General features: G+C 35.6%; 1 protein-coding gene across 2 annotated transcripts in view; it reads left to right on the forward strand.

The window, feature by feature from the left end:
* The window catches only part of LOC121387845 (tubulin delta chain-like), a 61,867-nt gene that overhangs the window by 4,021 nt on the left and 40,625 nt on the right, over window positions 1-17,221 (forward strand). Inside the window, exons 1-5 of one of the 2 annotated variants that reach the window (XM_041519072.1) lie at window positions 2,502-2,848; window positions 5,687-5,788; window positions 6,177-6,229; window positions 13,106-13,184; window positions 16,343-16,401. In XM_041519072.1, the coding sequence (XP_041375006.1) occupies window positions 2,754-2,848; window positions 5,687-5,788; window positions 6,177-6,229; window positions 13,106-13,184; window positions 16,343-16,401 (388 nt within the window). In that variant the 5' untranslated portion in view covers window positions 2,502-2,753. Of the gene's footprint in view, window positions 1-2,501; window positions 2,849-5,686; window positions 5,789-6,176; window positions 6,230-13,105; window positions 13,185-16,342; window positions 16,402-17,221 lie in introns of those variants that run through there. The other variant, XM_041519074.1, reaches the window with a different exon arrangement.

Genomic DNA, 17,221 nt, shown 5'->3' on the forward strand with positions numbered 1-17,221 from the left:
ATACTGCAGTCCCATAGGTGTTGCAGGGCTACATAATTGTCAACAACGCTTTGAAGGCTGGCTGCGCGGACGGCCCATCTCGTAGGGCATAAGACACGAACACCTGGAGAATCAGGGCTCAGTTCCTCTTTCAGTTGGGGGTGGGGGTGGGTGGGTGGGGGCGAAGCGTAGCCCAGTGGTACAGCGCTCGCTTGGGGATCGATCCCCGTCAGTGGGCCCATTGCGCTATTTCTCGCTCCAGCCAGTGCACCACGACTGGTACATCAAAGGCCGTGGTATGTGCTATCCTGTCTATGGGATGGTGCATATAAAAGATCCCTTGCTGCTAATCGAAAAGAGTAGCCTATGAAGTGGCGACAGTGGGTTTCCTCTCTCAATATCTTTGTGGTCCTTAACCATATGTCTGACGCCATATTACCGTAAATAAAATGTGCTGAGTGCGTCGTTAAATAAAACATTTCCTTCCTTCTTTCAATTGTTCCAGCTTCGTGTCACGTTTAGGAGATTTCTTTATTAATTTCGACATTTCGTGGACAAAAATTACATTTGCGGCATCAAATAGACAATAACACCAGCAAATCTAAAAACTTCATATAGTTATCTCCTAAATATGACTATTTAGCATATCATGGCAGGCGTATCGGACAGGGATATTAATTATGTAGATCTGTATACAAATCTAATATTAATCTATAATGACAAAACTGATTTGGACTCGGACCGTTTTGCAATACAAATAAAATTTTGTAAAGTGGTAAAATTCTTTGGACTGCGACCTCAACTGATCAAATTATTGGAGCGAACACTGTGTCCGATGGCTTAACCACGACAGTACCGAGGCCGGTTAAAGCAATTTTAAAAACACAGGTCCAGTACTTTGCTACTTTGATATTTTCTTGCCGCTGTTTATACACAATGAAACAGCAATTCGGGGTGGTGGTGACATCCAATCTAATTAAAATTAGCTCCACTATTACCAATCTAATTAAAATTAGCTCCACTATTACATGTGGATCTAAAGACAGCCAGTTGGAGCTCATGTCCACCAATCAAAACCTTACTTGCAGAATCCTACCAGTGATTTAAAAATAATTTGAAAACATTCCGAATTATCCTGAGGGTATACGACATGTTTCGTGTGAATTATGAATGCCTTAAAACATGTTTTATTTTATAAAATAAATAATTTGTAATGTAAAACTGAAGACTGATAACCCACCCCGTACGTATTGGTATGGTTCGCTGTACTGCGGCCACTAAAATAAACTCGCCCGATATTTTTAGAATTTGTATGCTCCCAAATAACATTATAAAAGGCGAAGTGTGATTGGTCAATATTTAAATTATTATTTACAGACGAAATGTTACCTGGACATTGGGGACTACGCAGTGTTGTTAGTTTTAAATCACTGGCAGGATTCTGCAAGTAAGGTTTTGATTGGTGGACATGAGCTCCAACTGGCTGTCTTTAGATCCACATGTAATAGTGGAGCTAATTTTAATTAGATTGGGTGACGTCTTAAAGGGACATTCCCGAGTTTGCTGCATTGTAAGATGTTTCCGACTAATAAAATATTTCTACGATTAAACTTACATAATAAATATATTTTCTTGTTTAGAATATCAGTGTCTGTATATTCAATGTGTTTCTGGTCGTCTTAATATTTGTAAGAAGCTCAAACTGGATTTTGTCTTCGAAAAAATATTTTTTAGGAAATAAAATGAAATTTAACCCAGTACAAATATTAGAACGATCATGAACACGTTTAATATACAGCCACTAATATTTTATGCAGAAAAAATATATTTGATATGTAATTACAATCGTTAAAAAGTCTCTGTTAGCCAATAACGTCTTACAACTTGCAACAAACTAAGGAATGTCCCTTTAACTCATATACAACTAGTCAATAACATTTTAAAATGCAAGACAAATGCATCGGTTTGGGATCGATCCCCATCGGTGGTATCATTAGGCTATTTCTCGTTCCAGTCAGTGCACCACGACTGGTATATCAAAGGCTGTGGTATGTGCTATTCTGCCTGTGGGATGGTGCATATTAAATATCCCTTGCTAATAATGGAAAAATGTAGCGGGTTTCCTCTCTAATTAAGACTATGTGTCAAAATGTTTGACATCCAATAGCCGATGATGACTAAATCAATGTGCTATAGCTCTAGTCAAACAAAACAAACTTTTAACATTCTCTGATTGTTTTTCCTGTCCTAACCAGTGCACCACGACTGGTATATCAAAGGCCGTGGTGTATGATGTCCTGTCTGTAGGGAAAGTGCACATAAAAGCATCAAGGGATCTTTTATGTGCATATAAAAGATCACTTTCTATTAACTGAAAAATATAGCGGGTTTCCTCTCTAAGAATACACATCAGCATTACCAAATGTCTGACATCCAATAGCCGATGATTAATAATAATGTACTCTAAAAAAAAAAATACCCCCCCCCCCCCCCCCCCCCCCCTGGACACACAAAAAACAAAAAAAACAACAACCCCCACAAAAAACCCACATCCTAAAACAAAACGAAACAACATATTACGACCAGCCTGATCCGTAGCCGATTTTATTCCAAACTTTTAATCTTCGTCCGTGGTTTTCTGAACCGAGAAGTTCCGAATAAAAAATAACAACCCAACAACAAATGTTACGGAATTGAACGAACTGATCCGAATACAAACGTCTAGCGACACGACGGAATTGGTATCTTTGCGTACATGTTACAGGTTCTAAAATATGTCGACGGTATTCCTGCATGTTGGTCAATGCGGAAATCAAGTCGGACGCAGCTTTTGGAAAATTGCTAATCAGGATAAAAAAGCTGAAAACAGGTTTTAATTTTATCCAGTTGAGTCGGTTGTCGTGCAGATTTTGTGTACGTTGGGGCGTAATTTCCTCCTCTTTGTTGGAGACCCACGGCCTTTCTCTCGTGTCTAAAGGTTCCATTAGACCAAATCAATTCCTATTGCCGATAATGTTAACGTTTACTAATAAAACTGATATAAGCAGCGTTTCAACACACCCAGGAAGTACAGCAATAGAAAGTGTGGCACCTCACATCTAATCTAGCTGCAAGAAAATGGGGGGGGTCACGTATCATTTAAGAGATTTAATTTATGTTTTTAATAGCAACCGTCATTTTTGCTGAAAATTGCAGTTCCATTTTTGGGGGTACCCCGCATTAGTTTCAACCTCTGGTATATACTGCATAACAACTGTATAACAAATAAAAGTGTATTTATTTATTGTCAATGGATAATAGAATTTGCACAAATAATCAATGTCACATATTACTACCAATCACACCCACAGCTGCTTTTACTCCGTAAATATTTGACGGTGCACGTCGAACTTTGACACGGTACTCTCTTCTTTGGTACTGTGCAACCTATATCAACAAAATATATTTTTCAAAAAGTGTCCAATTGGGTGTTTTCATGACTATCAGGATCTTCTGTGTTCTGATATGATGTGATAACATAATTGAAAGTGTTGTTCCTACAGTGCAACCTGATTTAATGTACACCTTAGGAAGCATCAGTGTTATGCAAAGTTGTATACAAATGCAATGTAACATATTTAAAACAAATAATAAATAAAAATACTACTCTTGAAGATACATACTATGGGTTGGTTGTGTATGCTTAGTTGTATATGTAGTGTGTGCATGCATAGTCAGAGTCTCTCATTTCCAATAAATAATTACCTTAAAACTCATTTATTGCAGTGACCCTGTGTTTTGAAAGACTTTAATGGGCATATGATAAGAACTTCACTAGAAAAAAAGCATATTACATGTGGTATCTAAAATGAACACCACTGCATCCACAAATAGTAGTAAATTAATGTGGTACACATCATGGTGGGGTAAACACCCAAGGTATGGACTATACTTGGATGTCAAGTCACTGAATGCAATATTTTCAAACCCATCAGCCTAGTTGGTTTTTATATATGCATTATTAAATCCACTGACAGCTACCAATATATCTGTTGATATTTTATTTATAATCTCCAGTGATTGGTGCTTACAGACATGTATCATATCTAGAGTTATCATTAGGGTTTTACATCTTTATTTTTTATTTGTCATAAAAAAAGCACATTCAATCCATCAAAAGAGTGCGAAAGTCATTTTTCTTTAATTATTTTCTGTTTTAACTGAATATAATATTTATATCGTATGCATTACTACAATCTGTAATGTAACACATCATTTACATAGTAATATTGGAAAATATAGCTTTACAAGTGTGGTAATAATGGAAGATAATACTAACACACTCCTAGGTAGATTAACAAATGTGTCAAAATTGCTCTTGTACTTGGTATATACTTCAAATACCTTTTACTATAGAAAACTCACTGAATATATGGACAAGATTTAATGAACTGACCTAAAGCTATCATTACCAAGCTTATATTTGTGTACAAATAAAGAAGAGAATGCAAAATGGCTACACAGAACCCACTTCTGTAGATTTTAATGTTTTTGCCAAACTCACAAAAACAATTGTAAAAACTCCCATATTTGCCTAAAACATAATTCACCAACCTAAAAAGTATGTTAAAATTACAGCAGAAATCAGGTTATTTAAATATAGTCATTCCAGAGCCAATTGCATTCAAATACACATTGTTGATGGAAATCTAAAAGCTTAACCTAATATCAGCTAACATTATTTTTTAACTAAAAATAAATGATTACCAATAGCTTATTTCATCTTGCCTAGACTTATTATCCTAAATAAGATTAGTGTTATATGACATGTCCATCACCTTGGATAAATAAGCTTTAAAATATTTTAAGTAAAAAATATGGGCCAAAATCTCCAATTGGTCAGCACAGACTTTTTTTTCAAACTCTATTCTCAGCAGTGCACAGTAAATTAATGCCAAGGTCAAGGTCATTATGAACTCCCATGCCTGAGTGTACCCTAATTAAGCAATTATGACTGTCAAATAACAGTAAATGGCACACAATATAAAATAATGATAATATAGTGAATATATGCTATAGGTTCCATTAGACCAAATCAATTCCTATTGCCGATAATGTTAACGTTTACTAATAAAACTGATATAAGCAGCGTTTCAACACACCCAGGAAGTACAGCAATAGAAAGTGTGGCACCTCACATCTAATCTAGCTGCAAGAAAATGGGGGGTCACTTATCATTTAAGAGATTTAATTTATGTTTTTAATAGCAACCGTCATTTTTGCTGAAAATTGCAGTTCCATTTTTGGGGGTACCCCGCATTAGTTTCAACCTCTGGTATATACTGCATAACAACTGTATAACAAATAAAAGTGTATTTATTTATTGTCAATGGATAATAGAATTTGCACAAATAATCAATGTCACATATTACTACCAATCACACCCACAGCTGCTTTTACTCCGTAAATATTTGACGGTGCACGTCGAACTTTGACACGGTACTCTCTTCTTTGGTACTATGCAACCTAAAGACCAAATTTTAGTAGAATAATTACATGTGGACATGAATAAAAGAAAAAGGAAACATTTCCGCATGTTACCCACCACCCCCCATTATATTGATACATGTATAAAGAGGGAACCTCACCCAAAACCAAAAACTAACCCTAACATGCTGGTATGTCACTGTGGTTGCTCACTCACATGATTCATTCATTCCTGTTACAGTGCAACGTTTGTAGATGCAGAGAAGATGCAGCGTTCTGTACATGTTGACAGTGAACCAAAAGTCGTCCACAGTTTGATCGCAAACCAAAGAAGCCGAGTCAGGTGAATTTTAAATCCATAATATGTTAAATATGAAAATTGTACAGTACTTGTACAGCAATATGAAAATTGTATACTGTACAGTGTGTGTGTGTGTGTGTGTGTGTGTGAGACTAAGATCAAGGGCACAAAGCCAATTTTCTAGGGGTTTCAGGAGTATGCTCCCCCTAAACAATTGAAAACTAAATGTCCTGAAATGCAATTTCCTGCATTCTACAAGTAAAATTCATCTCTGCTTTAAGGTTTACAACCGATAATATTTTTGATTCAGAATTATGTGTGAGGGACTTAGAGCTCCCCCAGCCCCCCCCCGTGCTCCACCGATAGTGATTGCTTCCCTTAAACGGCAAGTAACGAAGGTTTGAATATTCCTTTCCTTTTTTTTTTTAAGGAAGAAAAATGTTTTAGCTGGAAAACGAGGAAGAGGCTCGAATTGGGCGATGGGTACGTGATCACTAAACTGTTGACGTATTATCATATTAAACAGTTTTTGTTTCACCTTTGCACATTAAAAATACGAAAATATAAATGTAGGTATTTTCCGTTGGCGGCAACGACAGAAGAAGTTTGTTTTCTTTAACGACACCACAAGAACCATTGGTAATTCTGACATGTAGTCATCAGAGGAAACCTACATTTCAGCAAGGGATCTTTTTTTTTTACCATCCACAGACATGATAACACATACCACAGCCTTTTGTATACCAGTCGTGGTGCACTGGTTGGAACGAGAAATAGCCCAATAGGCCATCCAATAGGGATTGATCCCAAACCGACTGTGCATCAGATGAGTGCTTTACTACTGGGCTACATCCCGTCCCTTGCACATTAAAAAGGTGAGATATATAATGTTGGTGTTACATTTCCAGTGGCGATGACGACAAAAACAGCATCAACCTCTGTGTTTATTTCAATATTAAAGGTTCAAACTGTATGTCATATATCAGTCCAGTGTGGTTACTCAGGCCGGGACATAGCTCAGTGGTACAGCGCTCGCCTGATGCGTGATTGACCTAGGATCGATTCTCATTGGTGGGCCCATTGGGCTATTTCTCCTTCGAGCCAGTGCTCTATAACAGCAGGGCTCTCACTGGAACACATTTTGGTTTAGCCAATTTTTCGGAAATGTAGAGTATTTCCTTGAAAATCATTAAAATGTGGTTAATTTGAGGAATATTTTATTAGCCAAAGTCTGATTTTTGTAGCCATTTTATGTCAAAATTAGCAGTTGGCTAATTTGGCAATATACAGGGTAAGCCCTCAAACGGGTGTAACAAAAGCTGTGGTATGCACTATCCTGTCTGTGGGATGATGCATATAAAAGATCCCTTGCTGCCAATCGAAAAGAAAGAAAGAAAGAAATGTTTTATTTAACGACGCACTCAACACATTTTATTTACGGTTATATGGCGTCAGACATATGGTTAAGGACCACACAGATTTTGAGAGGAAACCCGCTGTCGCCACTATATGGGCTACTCTTCCGATTAGCAGCAAGGGATCTTTTATTTGCGCTTCCCACAGGCAGGATAACACAAACCATGGCCTTTGTTGAACCAGTTATGGATCACTGGTCGGTGCAAGTGGTTTACACCTACCCATTGAGCCTTGCGGAGCACTCACTCAGGGTTTGGAGTCGGTATCTGGATTAAAAATCCCATGCCTCGACTGGGATCCGAACCCAGTACCTACCAGCCTGTAGACCGATGGCCTAACCACGATGCCACCGAGGCCGGTCCCCCAATCGAAAAGAGTAGGTCATGAAGTGGCGACAGTGGGTTTCCTCTCTCAATATCTGTGTGGTCCTTAACCATATTTTTGACGTCATATAACTGTAAATAAAATGCATTGATGCATCGTTAAATAAAATGTTTCCTTCTATTTACTTCAATCAAATGTGGTTTATAGTTGTACCTGTGAATGTTAATCACATTGCATATTAAAAACAAATTAATTAAATTAAAATTTTCATTGAATTTTGTTAAAATTAAATTTTGTTTATTGGGCTTGTTCTCGTTCCATTTCACGATCCCTTGCTACTAATGGAAAAAATGTTGCATGTTTCCTCTCTTAGACTATGTTAAAATTACCAAATGTTTGACATCCAATAGTCTATGATTAACAAAAATCATTATTTAGTGGTGTTGTTAAACAAAACAAACTTTATTAGGTCATATGGTGCAAACAAGTATTGCTCAATAAACTAATTTATTTACAACATGACTATCGTGCCAGCATGTTAAATGCCATCTTAAGCTTTCAGAGGAAAAATAAAGTTGATTGAAATATTCCGTAAGGATTTCATTCATATGGTCAGGCTTATGTTTGATGTTTTTGTACAGCTACATGTACATTTGTGTAATTCCTCAAAACATCTTTGACAGCCGTGCACTGCTTGAACGACCACCCACAATTCCCCAAAATCACCACAGATAGCTATTAGACATTTGTTATTAATTTCATCTCGGATAACAAGTAGCCAAACTGGGTTTTAGATTCTATTACATTTAAGGCGATAAACGTTATTCCCAAAATACAGATGCTTAAAATAATCGTACCCAAATTAAGTGCACACACGTTGACCTCAAAACAATTCACCACAAAGCCAGGGTTAATGAGATTAAAATAACTTTAAGTGCTACTTTCTGAATACCGTATTTCCTCTAATTAGCACCGGGTCTGTAACACTTTGCAACAAAACAAATGCCAGGGGCCTAATTATAAAGTTATCTTAGCCTCTGCTAGACAACAAAGCATCCTCTTTGTAAGTCTTTTAGCATTGCACTGCGACATCGCAAAGTTGCGAGGGTTTAGTGAATTAGGCCATTGGCTCCGTATTCATAAACATACTTAAGTCAATGTATGATACTTAAATACATACTTAAAGTACATAGATAAGTATCATACATTCACTTAAGTACGTTTATGAATATGGAGCCTGGACTCCAATAAACACTGGGTAAGACAGCCGAAAACGGATTACTCCCTGGCATAATTTAGGCACTTTACGTGGACAAATGATATTAATTTGTTCATTGTTTTGTTGAATTTTAAAGTTTTATTGCAGTTCGAAATTAAAGTTTAAAAATAAATAAAATTGTAAGTTTGTAGTTTTTAGCTATAATTTCTAAAATCTGTTTGAAAAAAATAAAAGCCGGGTCTTCAATAAGGCCAAGTAAAAAAAATTGTTTGGTTCCTGTTACATGCCAAAAACAAATAGGGTAGGTAGTTAGGGAGAACTTTTTTTCTTCTTATTTTTTTCCCACCCATTTTCGAGCTAATATTTCCTGAATAGTATAGCAGATTAATATATTAAAAGCTCTTTCTTCGTGTTACAGTGCAACTGACAATACATACTCTAATGAGAATCATTAATTATTTTCTATAAAAAAAACCACAACCCCATGTCGAAACCTAGTCAAACCACAATCGGTATTAATGTAAACACCACCCAAGTCTAATACTACACGGTAAGGTTATAAACTACGATAACACTAAAATAACATTATAATTTGTTCACTGGAAAAAAGTTTTAATATCAAAGGTCTGATCCACAACTTGGTTACACACCCTCACAACTACAGCAACAACACTGATCTTCCCGGCCTATTTCATTACCAGTATTGCAGTAACAAAATGTACATCATGAACACAACGAAGATGTCAATAAAAATTAACAAAATAAGTTAACAAAAAGATCTCCATACTAACTATCCTCATAGCAGAGATATCAAAAGAAAACAACTATTTTCAGGAAAACAGTTTCCCTTTTGGTCGTCCATAAGGACACTGCACAGTATCTTTGCACTGTTGACAAAGAGGTAAAACAGGTTTGTATTTTTGCTTTTAAAGGTCTGATCCACAACATGGTTACACCCCCTCACAACTACAGCACTGCAGACGCTATTAAATGTGAAAAGAGTTGTCATTCTTAAGGTTTTGGGTACTACCAGTTCATTTCAAATGCCATGGATATCATCATATTTAATAATAAATACAGGGGTTATTTGTCAAACAAATGCAAAATATTGATAGAGTTGATGTCTAAATATTTAATTTAAGTAATCTTTTCAGCATAATCGGCTATTTTCATGTTTACTCTTTATGTTTAACATTGAATCGTAACTCGGTATTTCTAGAAGTTCGATTACGTTTTAGGGAATTCCCCTACCAAAATAGACTGGAAATTTGTATCATTCTGCTTTTTAACAGTAAACTAGCGTAACATTTTGAAGATTGGATTCACAAGTTCCTAGTAGTTCCGAATGAGTACGAGAACACGTCCGAGAGCATGTGGTGTCAATGGCGTCTTCCATTTACAGAGTAGAATGTCAAAAATGTGCTCATTTAAATCAAATAATATTACACATGTATTTAAATCAATTTCAAATGAAACGACATTCAAGGAATCGGAACACCTCGTCACATTCCGCTACGCTTATATTTCGTGGAAATGTACGAGGAGTTCCGAATGGCTCTCGGAAGCTTTTCATTTGGAACTCTTCGGAAGTAAAATTGCGCGAAGTGTTCCGGGTCTTATGGTAACGAGATCTTGGACTGACAGATCTCGTGGCATCTCTCTGCAGTTGTTGTTGACGAAAATTAGGATTTATATTAATGGATTATTAAATAAAACAGGTGAAAAAAAAAGGAGTGGGGGGGGGGAGGCTAAAAAAAAAGTTTAGGGTCAGCACAAAAAATCTAGGGACGGTCGGGTAACCGGAACCAAACCATTTTTTTTACTACGCCTAAGTGCTGGTCTCCAATAAGCACCGGGTCTGTGACCATTATGAAGTGAAAAAGTGCCCGGGCCTTTATTAGAGGAAATATGGTATCTATAATCCTTGAGCTGTCAGTAACTGTACTGTGCTAAAAGGATCTCCATGTGTTAGTGACATTTAGAACCATGTGTTCAGAATAAAAATGTTAGTGACATTTAGAGCCATGAAAAAGGCTGTGATAAAAATTCGAAACTTGAGAGGAAATAATTATTTGGAGCTGTTCAAAAATTATGTTCCAATAATCAATTATAACTGAAAATTGATCGGTTTGGCTCCATCATTGTGATGATCCATTATAAAAATCCATAATCGACTGTGTGGGAAAATGTTAGCTGTAACTGTACCTCCAGTTTAGATGGGGGCGGGACGTAGCCCAGTGGTAAAGCGCTCGCTTGATGCAAGGTTGGTGTGGGATCGATCCCCGTCGGTGGGCCTATTGGGCTATTTCTCGCTCCAGCCAGTACACCACGACTGGCATATCAAAGGCCGTGGTATGTGTTATCTGTCTGCAGGATGGTGCATATAAAAGATCCCTTGCTGCTAATCGAAAAGAGTAGCCCATGAAGTGGCGACAGCGGGTTTCCTCTCTCAATATCTGTGTGGTCCTTAACCATATGTCTGATGCCATATAATCATAAATAAAATGTGTTGAGTGCATTGTTAAATAAAACATTTCCTTCCTTCCAGTTTAGAAGATGGAATTGGTGTAATAATACAAATATGTTGTTGTCAGAGTTTGTATATTATATAATTATTAAAGTTAAAATTAGCGAATAACCGGTGAACACAACAATAACTGCATGGTACTTATAATTCAAATACCTCAGGCTCTTATGTGGGGTGGGTTGTAGCCCAGTTGTAAAGCGCTCACCTGATGCGTGGTTGGTTTGGGATCGATCCCCGGTGGGCCCTTTGGGCTATTTCTAGTTCAGCCAGTGCACCACGACCGGTGGGATGGTGCATATAAAAGATGCCTAGCTGCTAATCGAAAAGAGTAGCCCATGAAGTGGTGACAGCGGGTTTCCTACCTCAATATCTGTGTGGTCCTTAACCATATAACCGTAAATAAAATGTGTCGAGCGTGTCATTAAGTAAAACATTTCCTTCCTTATATGTGTGATAACAATTTAAAGACATACGACTGGTTGATTCTAGGTGATGACCAGGCCTAGTGCTTATAAAACTTTTAGTCTAGACTCGAGATTCTAATAGAGTCTGAGACACTAACGTCATGACAACGCCATGTCTGTGAGATGGTGCACATAAAATATCCCCTGTCAGGGTTTCTGCCAGAGGGTAAAACTGGTATGGCACCATACCCCAAACATTTTGCAGATTTTTTTTTTTTAAGTTAACCTTTTGACACGATTATTATTACTGTATCCTTATCTTAACCCTGACCCCCATACCCCCTACTAACTGTGGTTGCATTCAATTCCATAACGCCATACCCAAAAATGTCGTTCTGGCAGAAATACTGCTTGCTACTATAATGGCAAAATGTAACGGGTTTCCTCTCTGAGACTATATGGCAAAACAACCAAATGTTTGACATCCAATAGCTGATGATGAATAAATCAATGTTTTCTAGTGGTGTCGTTTAAAAACAACCTTTAACTTTTTACTTCTTGTGTTTATATAATTGTCCCTGTTAGTGGGCCCATTGGGCTATTTCTTGTTTCAGCCAGTGTCCCACAACTGGCATATCAAAAGCCATGGTATGTGCTATCCTGTCTGTGGAATAGTGCATATAAAAGATCGCTTGCTGCTAATCGAAAAGAGTAGCCCATGAAATGGCGACAGCTGGTTTCATCTCAGTATCTGTGTGGTCCTTAACCATATGTCTGATGCCATATAACTACATAAAATGTGCTGAGTGCGTATAATAAAACATTTCCTTCCTTGCGTATATAATTATAACCACTTGAGTAATCGAAAGTTGATCGGATAGTATAAATCGATTCAGTATCAGCTTGTTTAGCTCAAATGGTTCATTGCTTCTTCTGTTTTCTTGTTTTTTCTTCTCCTTTGTTTTCTCCTAAGATCAAAACTTACTCAAGCGCAAGTAACAAAATAATTAGATACGTTTAAATCACTAAAAATATATATATATATCTGTGAAAATATCTTTATATATGTTACAAATACTGTATCAATGATTCAAGGCTGCCCAATCGTGACATTGTCACATTGATCTGGGGCAATAAAAAACCCCAGAAAAAAAAGAAGCGCAAATGATATTAATAGCAGTTGGTAATAGCTGCCTATAATTTCATTTCATGTTATTTTTATTCTTAATGATATTGCTGAGTATCAGTTGCCTATGTTGGAGCATCTGGTTTCCACTTCAATTTGGTTTTTAATTAACCACATTAGACACCAAATAGCTACCAGGTATATTAATTTTCTTTTTTAATGTTTTGAGGTGTCGTTAAACGAATATTCTTTTCCTTTTCTAATAGTCGTCATTTGAAATGTGCTGCAGTGTTGTCAAACAATTATTCCTTTCCTTTATTCATTATAATTAATGTATTTTCAGGTTATTATGGTTTGCAGAGCAAGGGAGATGACACACTTGTAGAAAACACCATCGACGCAGTTAGACATGTTGTAGAGAGGTATTGAAAACTCATAGTAGTTACTAGCTAGTATTAAAGTTGAAATTCACTTCTCCCTATCGTATATAGAGATAGAGTTAGATACCATTTATCTTACAAGAAGTTGTTTATATAGAGAGAGTTAGATACCATTTATCTCACAACGTGTTGTTTATATAGAGATAGAGTTAGATACCATTTATCTTACAAGAAGTTGTTTATATAGAGATAGAGTTAGATACCATTTATCTCACAACGTGTTGTTTATATAGAGATAGAGTTAGATACCATTTATCTTACAAGAAGTTGTTTATATAGAGATAGAGTTAGATACCATTTATCTCACAACGTGTTGTTTATATAGAGATAGAGTTAGATACCATTTATCTCACAAGAAGTTGTTTATATAGAGATAGAGTTAGATACCATTTATCTCACAACGTGTTGTTTATATAGAGATAGAGTTAGATACCATTTATCTTACAAGAAGTTGTTTATATATAGAGATAGAGTTAGATACCATTTATCTCACAACGTGTTGTTTATATAGAGATAGAGTTAGATACCATTTATCTTACAAGAAGTTGTTTATATAGAGATAGAGTTAGATACCATTTATCTCACAACGTGTTGTTTATATAGAGATAGAGTTAGATACCATTTATCTTACAAGAAGTTGTTTATATAGAGATAGAGTTAGATACCATTTATCTTACAACGTGTTGTTTATATAGAGATAGAGTTAGATACCATTTATCTTACAACGTGTTGTTTATATAGAGATAGAGTTAGATACCATTTATCTCACGTGTTGTTTATATAGAGATAGAGTTAGATACCATTTATCTCACAACGTGTTGTTTATATAGAGATAGAGTTAGATACCATTTATCTCACAACGTGTTGTTTATATAGAGATAGAGTTAGATACCATTTATCTTACAACGTGTTGTTTATATAGAGATAGAGTTAGATACCATTTATCTCACAACGTGTTGTTTATATAGAGATAGAGTTAGATACCATTTATCTTACAAGAAGTTGTTTATATAGAGATAGAGTTAGATACCATTTATCTTACAACGTGTTGTTTATATAGAGATAGAGTTAGATACCATTTATCTTACAAGAAGTTGTTTATATAGAGATAGAGTTAGATACCATTTATCTCACAACGTGTTGTTTATATAGAGATAGAGTTAGATACCATTTATCTCACAAGAAGTTGTTTATATAGAGATAGAGTTAGATACCATTTATCTCACAACGTGTTGTTTATATAGAGATAGAGTTAGATACCATTTATCTTACAAGAAGTTGTTTATATAGAGATAGAGTTAGATACCATTTATCTCACAACGTGTTGTTTATATAGAGATAGAGTTAGATACCATTTATCTTACAAGAAGTTGTTTATATAGAGATAGAGTTAGATACCATTTATCTCACAACGTGTTGTTTATATAGAGATAGAGTTAGATACCATTTATCTTACAAGAAGTTGTTTATATAGAGATAGAGTTAGATACCATTTATCTTACAACGTGTTGTTTATATAGAGATAGAGTTAGATACCATTTATCTTACAACGTGTTGTTTATATAGAGATAGAGTTAGATACCATTTATCTCACAACGTGTTGTTTATATAGAGATAGAGTTAGATACCATTTATCTCACAACGTGTTGTTTATATAGAGATAGAGTTAGATACCATTTATCTCACAACGTGTTGTTTATATAGAGATAGAGTTAGATACCATTTATCTTACAACGTGTTGTTTATATAGAGATAGAGTTAGATACCATTTATCTCACAACGTGTTGTTTATATAGAGATAGAGTTAGATACCATTTATCTTACAAGAAGTTGTTTATATAGAGATAGAGTTAGATACCATTTATCTTACAACGTGTTGTTTATATAGAGATAGAGTTAGATACCATTTATCTCACAACGTGGTGTTTATATAGAGATAGAGTTAGATACCATTTATCTTACAAGAAGTTGTTTTAAAATGTATCTAATGATCAAAAGTGAGTGATATGTTTTTAAACAACGAGTTGTAAGATAAATGGTATCTAACTGACACAAATGTATTATTATATTTCTTACATATCCTCAAAAACCAGGTTTTAAGCAAATTTTAACATTTTGTTCGACTAAAAGTCATTTACAGCCTTTGCACTTGTAGCTAACTTACGCATCACAGACAAATGATTGTCAGTTTAACTATATGTCACAGTGTAATAAATTTCGATCATGCTGTTTTTTCATTGGATGTATGGCATTGGTGACCTGGTCATCACCTAGGAGCAGCCAATCGTATGTCTTGAAATTGTTAACACACATACATGTGTAAACAAGTATGTGTTACCAAAAATAACGAATGATGTTCTCACCAACGGGAATGTAACAAAAATGTAGTAAATTTGTAGTATTAAGCTTGCAGTTTCACTTACTCATACCAAAACATTGTAAACCTTTAATAATTACTGATATTAGTTACAATATCCTCATATCATCCTATAACATTGAAGACTCATAATAGTTGTAATATTAAAGTTGCAATTTCCAGAGCTTCTTGATTATGGTAGCCCCACTCCTGTGGCTAGTGATATTCAATGTTGGGCTAGTAAATAACTACTAATGCCATGCCTGACGGCTAGTGAAAAAAAAAGAAGTCAAATGTTGCAGTTAATCTATTTTATAAATATGAATATCCCGCCCCTACTCCAACCCCCCAATGTTAGTGTTTTTATCTCCCACTTTAGGTGACATATCTGATTTTTACTATTATTTAGTAAAATTGTATCAATTTAAAGTAAAGTAGGGCTAGGGAATTTTTAATCGTGGCTAGTAAGGTTTTTAGATCACTGATCCCATGGCTAGTGGATTTTATAAAAATTCTAGAAGCCCAGAATTTCACCTACCCATCCTGTAACATTATATTATTTAAAATAATTACACTATTACAGAAACTACCTCCTTTCCTGATCCTGTAACATCGTAAACCCATTGTAGTTCATGACAATTGACAATTATTTCACTGGGGACATAAACATGCTGCAAAACGGAAGCTTGTTTAATATCCTAAAAGTCTGACTCCATATAACCATAAATAAAGAAAATGTGTTGAGTGCGTTGTTAAACATTTCTTCCTTCCTTTCTTCTATCAGGTGTGACAGTTTTACTGGGACGGTAGTGATGCACAGTTTAGCTGGAGGAACCGGCTCAGGTGAAAATATTAATTTCATTAGTTGCTCAGAACTAACTGGAATAGTTTAAAGTTGATTTTGTTTAACAAAACCACTAGAGCACATTGATTAATCATTGGCTATTGGATGTCAAACATTTGGTAATTCTGACATGCAGTAATCAGAGGAAACCAGCTACATTTTTCTTAATGCAGCAAGGGATCTTTTTTATGCACTTTCCCACAGACAGAAAAGCACATACCACAGTGGTGCACTAGTTGGAATGAGAAAAAACCCAATCAGTTGAATGGATCAACTGGAATAGACTCTGTTATAAGAAATATAATATTTGGATTGGGCAGTTGAGTTCCAAGTGTAAGTGGGGCAAGTCCACTGCAATGCTTCGGTTGTGCAGAAATGAGTTCTTTTAAAATAGGTGCCACAATGCATATTTTAGCCACGATTAAAAATTCACTAACCCTACTTTACTATAAGTTAATACAATTTTACTAAATACTAATAATAATCATATATATATCACCTAAAGAGGGAGATAGATCTTAAAAACACAAACATTGGTGTGGTTGGGGTGGGGGCAGGATATTCAATTTACAAAATAGACTTAACTGCAACAATTGACCAAAATATTTTCACAAACCATCAGGCATGGTAATGGTAGTTATTTACTAGCCCAACATTGATAATTTCTTTTTTTAATTAAATGCTGGTTGGGGACCTGATACAGCTGTCGGTTACGTGCTTGCTTGAGGTGCTTTGCACTGCAGGATCAAACCACCTTGGTGGATCCATTCAACTGATTGTTTTTTTTCTCATTCCAACCAATGCACAACAACTGATCAA

Source organism: Gigantopelta aegis, chromosome 13, assembly GCF_016097555.1.
Source record: "Gigantopelta aegis isolate Gae_Host chromosome 13, Gae_host_genome, whole genome shotgun sequence".
NCBI lineage: Eukaryota > Metazoa > Mollusca > Gastropoda > Neomphalida > Peltospiridae > Gigantopelta > Gigantopelta aegis.